The following is a 10,580-nucleotide window of genomic DNA, read 5'->3' on the forward strand; positions in this document are numbered from 1 at the left end:
ACCTGAAGTTAAGTTATGCCACAGAATCACAGGTATTTTATCGTTTTCTTTAAAGCGTTCATCTCCCTCGACTGTTAAAAGCTAACAAGATGGGTTTTATTATCCCAGTTACAACTAACACTCAAATCAACACCACGTTCTGAAACAAATTTAAAATTTACTCTGTTTATATGAAAATAGGGATTAACTCTTGCCTAAAATCTCACGCAAGATATTATTCCTCAAACGTCACGATACAGCCATTATATCTTTCTGTTATGTTTTGTTAAACAGCAGTCAAACACCAAACCCCCGTTATGTAGTTTCTAAGCCCTCCAGCAGTGGTCAAGAGAAAAATTCTATCTTCATGTAACTCCAGGCATAATCCGTAAGTACAGCAGCTGCCCAACCCGAAGTCCACTGCTGGAGGTCACGGGAGTCCTCCCACTCACTGCCATGGGCCTCAGGGTAAGGTACCCAGACAATCATTAGCAAGGGAAAGGAAGAGAAACGGAAACTTACCCATGAATTCAATTCCTAAATGGTCTGCTACACCCACGAAAGCATGTAAGAGAAAAGAGAAAGAAGAGACGGAAATGTTAGAAACATTGAAGTCTCAACACCACCCTCCTCTCCACTGGAGGCACTCAACATTCATCTGGGAGAGCTACAGGACGCAACAGGGGTCAGGGGCTCACTGGGTGGGCGCTGGTCAAACCCCAGAGCAGCAGCACCCTGCAGGCCGCCTGGGACAGGACCGGATGGCACTGAGCTGTCACTCACGGGAAGTGCATTTGGGGAAGGACACGAACACCTCCACTCATCACACCCAACTGAAGCGCCTCACGCCAGCGAGCGGCAGGAATTTCACTTCTCTCCCCGCTTGCACCTCAGCGTGCTAGCTGCTACCACTAGTCAGATGAGGCTCCCGCTCTCCGTTCCCCTGACAGTGACCAGATCCTACCGAGAGGAAAGGACGGCTTTTCCCGAGCTCTGTGGCACAGCAGCTACGCTTGTACCCACCGTGGCTGCGTAACTCTGTCTGCGGTGTGACAGACGCGCTGGCTTCGGGGGAGAGCAGCCACCTAGCCGTCCACGCGACACAGTAATTGCACGACATTCAGAACCGCGGCAAAAATTCCAGCGGTTTTAGAACGCTGAATGGATTTACCGCACGGAGTTCAAAACCCTCCAGGACCCTGTTTGCACACGACAAATTAGGATACGTACGTCTGACAGACAGGTACCGCAGGGCAAAGCAGACTGAAATTTCTGTAACAACTTACTACATTTAAGTTGATAGGAAGCTGGTATGTACATGTGACTAAAGAATAACAAACTCTCCATCCAGCAGGGACAAGGCAACAGAAAAACTGTTAGCTGACTTTTCAGGTGTAAGTAGTAGTAGATTCCAGTCCCAACCAAAACCATGGAAGACCAGATGTTCAGATAGGCTGCAAAACACCATTCTCTTCCAGGCTACACTTGAAATATTTTGCTTTTCTGTGGGAGGTAATAATTTGCATTATAAAGAACAAAGGAGGAGGTCTTTTCCTGAGGAAAATGCAATATTTCCCTTTAAAATATAATAAAAGCAAAATATTTTAATTGCATCTGTCTTCCCAGCAGCAGCAAGACAAGTCCCCTGGGCTGCTTTGTCCCCTGCATCCAGCCCACGTCAGTGGCAGGGAAAGGAGGCATGGGGAGAAGTTTGTGGAACAGGTTATGAGCACCATCAGGCTGCCCCACGGCAACTACTATCAGCCCACCACAGTGCTGCTACGGGGAAAGTAGATCATTTTCCAAGCCCCAGATTTCAGGTGGGTGTCCCCACTCTTAGCAGCAAGCAGCTCTCCCAGCAGGTCCACATAGGAGATGGGCACGGCTCCAGGAATGGCACAGCGGGGCCAAGTGAGCTGTGGTGGTCGCCCAAGACTGAACCAAACATGCAAACGTGAAGCATTGACCCCTGACAGGCCACAGTGTCACAGAAGGACTGTCACATTGCTATACAGCCACAGCACATGATGAATTGCCTGCAGAACATTTCCCGGGACACCTCGAGCGCAGTGCCGAGTAATTCACCGCCAAGCAAGGCAGTGTCTTTAAGGACTGAGTTCAACCACGACGTCTAGGAGAGCTGTTAACGCGCTGGAGCGTGGGCGCTGCTCCACAAGATGGGGTCATTAACTAAATAATGCCGTTGCTTTTGGGGTTTGCTACTGTGATTTCCTCTTTCTTCCTCGTATTGTTATGTTCTTAACAACAAATGTATTACTCAGACAGGAAGATTATTCTCCTTTATGTTTTATTTTATGCATATTTCTAGTTTTTGATGTTGATGTGGAAAAATACTGTGCCTTATGGTCTCTGCGCGACGTGAATTTGTTGCTAGTATTAAAGCCATTTTAATTTATACTTTATGAATACAGACACACCTGGGAATACTCGATAACAAGCACAAGAGGAGACAAATTTGCACTCACTAATGGATTAATTTGTTAGCACTTCGCAAAGGACTGCAGCCTCGTGTCTGAATTGTGCTTTGCTGGGGCTCTTTGCTTGTCATATTAACACGGAGAATTTTCCCCAGTTAAATGCAGGTTTTATTATCCCAGGTATATTCTAAGCTACACTATGAATAGAAATATAAACTCCACGTGTAAATCTCACCGATTCACAGAAGAGAAATCTTGGACATGAAAATACTCATTGTAAACCACTACAGACATTTTAATCTGTTCTAAGCACAGGGTGACTTTGGCACGAAGGAGACAGCTGTAGGAAGATAGTGCAACAGCAAAGTATTTTCCTCTGCAAATGAAATTTATTGCCTCCAATAAACTCTTAAGATTTGTTAAATTGCCCTTGGTAGATTATTGTCTTGAACAGAAAATGCAATGCGATAATGTGCTGCAAGCTACCTCGGGACAGCTCAAGAAGCAGGAACAGATTATCTGGCTGGAAGGAACAGGTTTAACTCTGAAGGATTAGACCAATCAAACCTGGTCTGAAAGGAAGAAAAATCCTTCCATTCAAAAGGCAGCTAGAGCCGGACACTACCGTCAGACTCACCTATTGCGTCTGACAGCACACAGTAATCAGCCTATCGGTGTACTGCATGAAGCATTTGACGGTTACATACATATATATATATGGAAGTGTATTATTTTTTGACTCCAAGTGTATTATTTCTTTGTGCCTCATTTGGCATGTAAGTGCACAGACTCATGGGACACGGGAGCTCTCTGTTCAGTAGGAAATGTCTCTCTGCCATCCACAGCAGGCTGTCAGACGTGGCAAACTGGCCACATCCTCTCCCAGGTTGTTTTGTTTTTTTTTTTTTCCAGAAAGGTTTTTTCTTATCAGAAAAAAAAAAGCACCAGCCTGCATTAATATATTTTACAAATCTCAGCTATTAGAAAGCACAAAATGTTATTTTGTTTGTTTTAGAGAGATCGTGGTGATTCATTTCTGTAATTAATTTACACAAAAGTACTCTCCACAACATTTTTGAGGGGGGCAGAAGAAATGACTGGGAACTTTCAGGGGAATCAGAGCCATAAAATAAAAATAGTCCACCTACGTATGTTTCAAAGCATCTCCCCTGAAAGACATGATAGGACTTTTCCTTGGTATGACATTTAAAAATTGACCAAACTAAATCCTGAGATCGATTTTGAATAGATGAATACCCGGCACCTCCTTTTTGCCCCTCTGACAAAGCGGACTATTAAAATTCCCCTGGCCTTGGGCAGGCTGCTCACTGCACGTTAGCTGGTGTAACAGTGAGCATAGAGAGAATGCCAGTAATTTGCCACCCCACCCATGTCAAGCCAGAAAGAATGAAAATCGTACAAACACGCACATACCTTACGAGATACTTGGTCAGTTTTCCAGGAAATTATAAACCAGGATTACAGAAACAATAACAACTTAAAAAGAAAGAGGGCCATAATTCTACAAAAAAACATTGCAATCTGATATAGTGGCAGTGTAAAAAACGAGAGAAGACTGACATTCGCAGTTTGTATAGATGGGGTTAATTTTGTTTTAAACTGGATTTAAACCCTCAGCCTGCAAAAATAAATACTGAAGACAATATCTAGACATTAGTTGCTTGATCCATTTCTTTTTAAAGGAAGGAAAAAAAAAGTACAGAAACAATAACAACTTAAAAAGAAAGAGGGCCATAATTCTACAAAAAAACATTGCAATCTGATATAGTGGCAGTGTAAACAACGAGAGAAGACTGACATTCGCAGTTTGTATAGATGGGGTTAATTTTGTTTTAAACTGGATTTAAACCCTCAGCCTGCAAAAATAAATACTGAAGACAATATCTAGACATTAGTTGCTTGATCCATTTCTTTTTAAAGGAAGGAAAAAAAAAGGCAAAGGAGGAAGAAGCCTCGACTTGCTGTGGGTATCTGTAGGGCTGTGGAGAGGCTATAGCGCAGAATGCCCCCACCCACCACCAACTCCATAACAAAGGAACATCTGAACAAATTCCAGCAAAGCTTGTTATTCTGTAAGTAATACACACTGCTGAACAATGGAATCAACTATCGATTTTCCTTCCCTTTGAATGACAAAAACTTGTGGCTGTGGTTTAAGCCACCACAGCTGAAAGACTGTTTCTGATATCTGAAAATAAGTAATAGCAACGCTCCCACCTTCACAGGTTCAAGACAAGCTGGAAGTTTCAACTACTCACCTCATCCACAGCTCATGAGCTCACAGGATTACCCTTGCCTCTCCTCTATCCCTTTTAAGATCCTAAATTATCATCTCTACGGCTAACAGACTCAGTTACTTCTCTTGGAGGCGCTACGTTGCATTTTAATGAAAAAAATCCAGCCTCTTCCAACAATGTCAGCAACCTCTGCTGATACCCACATTACTGTAAATCACTACAGATTTTAACCCTAGGTTAATTTCTGTTACTACAGCTATAAATTCAGCAGAGCAAATAAACACATCTTTAACTTCAGATCGATGAACAGCCCATAGAAATTACTCCATTAAATTTACTGAATACCTGAAGAACACGTTTAAGAATCTTACCGGGTCCAGGCCAAAACGCTTCATGCTACGTGTCAGCCAAATGCAGCAATACTTTATTTTTCTCTGAATAACTCAATGTTTCCATCATTGGGAGAAGAGAGCAGCTACGTGTTCGATGCTGCTGCCATATGCAGATATATTTTTGCCAATTTAGTGAACATTCATATGTCAGCAAAACTGTTCGACACGTCTCCAGACCTCAATCTATCCCAGAACATCAGTGTGTAAGCTGGAAAGCCACACCGAACGCTTTGTCTCCAGCTGGATGACCAGAAGATGCTTTCCTATTTTATCTGCTCGAAACATAACGCTCTTTCCAAGAAAATTAGGAACTACATGACATGAAAACGAAGCTGCCCGTGTAGACCCTCACAGTTCACGATGACAAGGTTATGTATGAAATTTTCTCTAAATATACATTGAAAATGACAACCCACTGTGGTCCCTCCAAGATCAACTTCTCCCCTCTGCCATGGACCTGCAACAGGCATCGCACACGAATCCTGGTGCTTGACGACTGATATCACCCTAAACTCTTATAACCAAGCATCCTGAAGAGATGCTGCTAGAAAAATCATGCGCTCTCTGACACTCCGCAGCTTTGACAGATCAGTCAGGCCCTCTATTAGTGCTGTAATGCAAAACCCACAATTTTCCTTTTTTGTTCCTGCTTATTACTGAAGCATATCATCTCCTGTAAAGTTCCTTTTTTCTTTCTTTTTTTTCCCCCCGTTTTGTTTCCCCTGGCTCCATACATCATACTTCTTCCATACAGCCATTTGAAAGCGCATCTTCACCCCTCCCCGATCTCTGACTGTGCTAAGGCCTGTGCACCGACACAGCTACGTGACCTACTTTCACAATTCTGGAAATTCTGGACTCTCTCCCCGGGCTTCCGCCGCAGCTATGGCAACAACTACCCCATCCCACTGCCGCACTCGCACAGCAGGTGATTCCAGCACTGTGACGAGCGAGGAACCATCAGGAGAACCAGGCTGTGGAGTGACATACTCTCCGACCATTCCCCGCGCCAGTAACGCGGTGGTTCCTGCAGAACCTAGACGGGCACTGGGTGCGCTGCCAGTGCCACCTCTCACGGCTGCCCCAGGGTTGCTGCCACTGCTGCAGACGGGCTCACCTTTCTCTGCAGGAACGCTGGTGGCTGCCTCTGGATGTCTTTTTCTCAGCAGAGCTCAGATGTTTTAAGTCATTAGGCAGCTCCACCGAATTTCAGCAGTGATCAGCGTGTTTAGTCACACAGAATCCCTCGAAAATGCCAACCTCTACACTGGAGACGCTGGTCCTTGCCCAGCTATGCCGTGACAGGGTCTCATAATGCCAGACAGGAGAGGGGAGGGGAATCCCATCTTTTGTCAAAACCCAGAAAAACGCACAAACTATACCCCAAAAGCTTATTTGCTACTTTCAAAGCATATAGTCCATATAGGCTTTTGAAACCACCTATGAATTAGATTATTTATCTTCTCACAGGCGTGAAAGATTTGACTTGTGTGTAATGTTCTGCTGGAGAGAGAATCCTCTTCTGGTCAAAGGAATGATACAAAACACCCACGAGGGTGGAATAAGTCTACGAGTTTCTTAGAAATTGCTGCAGGGATTTTTGCACGATTATTTCCAAATGGGTTTTTGATAATACAGGTTTGCAAAATATAACCAGCCTCACGGAAACATTATGGAATTACTAATAGCCCCCTCATCTTATGAACATTTAATAAACACTCCTCACCAAATGCTATGTTTCTCCATCCACAGATCATTGAGCTGTCCTTCACTCGCCTGCTGCAGCAGTGTGCTTCAGATGAGTCATGTTTACCGCTCTCTAAAGGCACCGCCAGTTTGGGAAGTTTGTGTCCATGTCTTAAAACATACTTACTTCAACTCCAGGACACGGAATATGCATCAATTTGTGGGGAAAAAAATAGCTTTGTTCCCTGACGCACCAAATAGTTTTGTTTTACTGCAGTCAAAAAACCATCGGCAGCAGCAGAGTACAGGTACCGGCACCAGAGTTTTTACTGTACTGACTGAAAGTTTTGATGACTGTGAAGGAGACATCTCTAATGACAAGCAAGTTGCCACATTTATTTACAGCCATCCTTAGCTGCCTAGATAACCAGTTCAAGCTTTGCACGAAAGGACTCGGGAGGCTCAAAGACGGGATGATCAGGCCTCCTCAGAAAGATGCTTCTTTTTATCTGCCTTGATTTGGAAAAGTACATTTCTCAAGGCATCCAATTTTGACAACAGTAACTGTATTTCCTGTGCACAGAAAGTCACTTTCTTACACCGTTTCTATTTAAATTTAAACACAGAACGTAGCAAGAGAATTACTTGCACTTACTCTGTGCATGTGTCTCCTGCACTGTGTGAGAGCGGCATTTCTGAGCCCCATTCCCAGCAGTGTTGTGTTCTGGGCTTGGATGATGATTAAAGGGGGTGTGGCGGGGGAGGGAGGCAGGATAAGGGGATAAGCTTTCATTGAAATTTCCCCGGTGTTTGTGGCATTTGCTGCCCCGTGGGCTCGGGGGTCTCCTGTGGAAGAGAACTGCCTGGAGTCTCTCAACCCACCTTCCTGAGCAACCAGAAGTTTATTAACCCTGAATGTTACCGAGTCTCCTTTCCCTCGGAAACCAGGCACGGCAGTCCCCTTACACTTCAGAACAAGCTGCAGGTGAGCTGTAACAGTCCAAACGGCACCACTTCAACTTGCGGGTGAAGGCACACGTGCTCTGACTGCATCAGACCAACCGATGTTTATGAACCCACAGCCAGTGAAATAAACAGCTCCCCACACCAGCAGTCAAATACAGTACACGCAAATGGAATCACGGCTTTTTTCCATGCCTAAGCTGCCTTGTTTATGGAAAGCTTATGGAAATATATTCTGCTGAGAAGCCATTAGATGATAAAGTAAATGAAGAAGCAGCAGCAGAAACAGATGGCAAAAAATGACCATCAGCTCTTCCTTACAAATTCTGAGCATCTTGTATAATTCTGGATACGCGACAGGAATTCATCATGTCGTGTAATTCAGGTAATCTGAAAAATCATTTGACTGTTTTTGTCTTTGAATATTGTAGGTGTTCTATGACTACACATACGCTAAAAGAACATTAACTATTATAAATACACACGACAAAGATGGTCTAAAAATGCCTATGGGATGGATAACGTGACTCATCCACGAGATCTGAGGCAGACGTAGGGCTATGATAAAGAGAATTATTACCTGCTATCAACAGCAGTAAAGCACAGCACACTGGAACAGAAGCGTACGATGCGGACACAACCCAGAACCACCTACAGCCAGAGCACAGAGCTAAAGCTGCTGTTTGCCCTCATTTGTATAGAGCAATACACCACGATTAACTGTTATGAATACCGTGTGAGAACAGTGCCAGAGGGCCCCACAGACAGCAATGTTAAACTACTGAACGAAATCTCCCTGTCAGAGTAATTCAAACGAATGAAGAGCCTGTGCCTGGATCAGATGTAAACCAGAACAACCAGAGTGGTACTGATACGCCGATCCCTGTGGCACCGGCGGTTTACTTCTGGCCTTCGAGCCAACTCCCCAACAACTGCAGCACCCCACACAGAGCAGCACATCCACAAACCAAGTCAAAAGGAGGAGAATTCGTGAGCGTGGAGCTCATGTGTCAGACCTCACAGAGCGGGTAACAGATAGCCAGTAGCAAAGGCTGGGAGAGCCGCTCTGGCTGGCCCCAGCAGACCTGCACTGTATCTGCCAGCGCAACCTGCTAACGACAGAGGCACAGAGCAGCAGGGGACCTCTTAGCTGACGATACCGCTGTCACCAGGCTGAGAGCCTGTACAGAAAATCCCTGTCTTCTCAGTGGCAATATTAAAGAGCAAGTAGATATAAAAGCATCAGATGCACTGCAAAATGTCCACAAAGCTTAATACAGCGCAGGAAAAAAGAGACAGCTCCTGTGGTGACTTCCAGTGTACTTTTACTTCACTTGAGGATCAGAATTTCAGGTACAGAATAAGATCAGGTAGGAAGGTTCACCTGAAAGATGGCAAAAAGGTGCCAAAGTTGAGCAGCACAATTTTCCAGTGCCTGCTCCAAACCCCACTGAATCGGAATCGCTACTGGGCTGAGATGAAATCAGTGATTTCAGCATGAACTTCGGGAAGCTGAATCTGTTACACCGAGTCTCATCAAAATTGAGTTTGGGATTTTTCTTTAAATATTTTACCAGTACATGGTCTCCAAACTAAGAAGTTCAGCGACAGCTTCTTCTTCCTCTAGCTCCCCCTCTATTTTATTGTCATGTTGGTGGCAGGATGGAGAAAGAGCTTTTTAAGGGGTGAAATCACTAGGAGAATTCCCTTACAGTGGTGTGAGGATGCCAGACAGCAGTGAAAAACAAGACCAAAGTTTGGGTCCAGTGAGCAGATCCCACTGACATCTCTCTAACCCAAGTTGGTTAATCAGGCTGTTAAACAAACTCCTCCTTCTTTGGACCATGTATGTGTCAGTAAAGAGCAGAAAAGAGAGGTCCAGGATGTGCTTCTGATCCAAATCCTGCCTTCTCCAGAACACTTATAGAAGGGGAAATACTGCTCTTCGGAGGAGCTGTAAGGCTCCGGCAAAATAGGATCTGTATTTTCTGGGGCTCTGGCTGCAGCTCTTCCCAGCCAGCTGTTCCGCTCTTCATGTTTCTCAGGACCGGTCTTTTTCCCTAAAACAATGTACAGAATATTAACATCACCCCTCTGTTTCCTCAGCCCATTACACCAAGCGTGGTCTGAAAGCCGTGCTGCAGAAGGGACCATACTGCTTCTTGAGCTGGCAGCAGCTTCAGAAATAGCTATTTCCATTTCAGAGTAGCTTTACGAAGGACCAGAGAACACCCTGGAAATACGCTTCTTATATCAATGCAAAAGTTCTTCCTGCTCCTGCTCTAACCCCACTGCCTGTCAGGCACACAGTATTGTTTTCCTCAAAGGAAAACAGCTGTCCGCTGCAAACTGCAGCCTCCTCCTTTTCAGCAGCTGTGCACCACAAATAACTAAATTTCAGGAATATTTTGAGCTAAAAAGGCAGCTGTCTCTACTTATCATTTGCCAAACGCACTTGCCATTGGGGATTAGTGACTTTCTTCCCTTAAATAAAGCATCAAAGAGAGGTTGACATGGTTAAAAACATACTTAGGCCCCTAAACACCTCCACAAAACACAAACTCCAGTACCTTTACCTTTGTAAAACGCAGCTGAAATCACTTTGAACACGGAGAGCAGTCACCTTCAGCTCATACTTCCTAAGCTCTCCTGAAAATGTTATTGCTTTGGGGTAACACCTACGCTGTAAAATGGACGAGTACAGCCTGACATCTGCACGTTCACCAGGTCAGCAGGAGGTGGACCCACACGTAGTTACTGTGGTGTGGAAGAACAGCCACAGACAAATCACCGCAGTCAAGGAGCACGTGGAGGTCTGGTGGCTGGTTCTTCCATGACACTGCCCTTCCTGCTCATGCTTGGTC

General features: G+C 44.7%; 1 protein-coding gene across 1 annotated transcript in view; it reads right to left on the minus strand.

Moving 5' to 3' along the window:
* NRG3 (neuregulin 3) overlaps window positions 1–10,580 on the minus strand; it is an 86,815-nt gene that overhangs the window by 57,347 nt on the left and 18,888 nt on the right. The window contains exon 3 of the mRNA XM_010137543.1: window positions 502–528. Coding sequence (XP_010135845.1) covers window positions 502–528 — 27 coding nt within the window. The remainder of the gene's footprint in view (window positions 1–501; window positions 529–10,580) is intronic.

Source organism: Buceros rhinoceros, unplaced genomic scaffold, assembly GCF_000710305.1.
Source record: "Buceros rhinoceros silvestris isolate BGI_N320 unplaced genomic scaffold, ASM71030v1 scaffold8966, whole genome shotgun sequence".
NCBI classification, from domain to species: Eukaryota; Metazoa; Chordata; class Aves; order Bucerotiformes; family Bucerotidae; genus Buceros; species Buceros rhinoceros.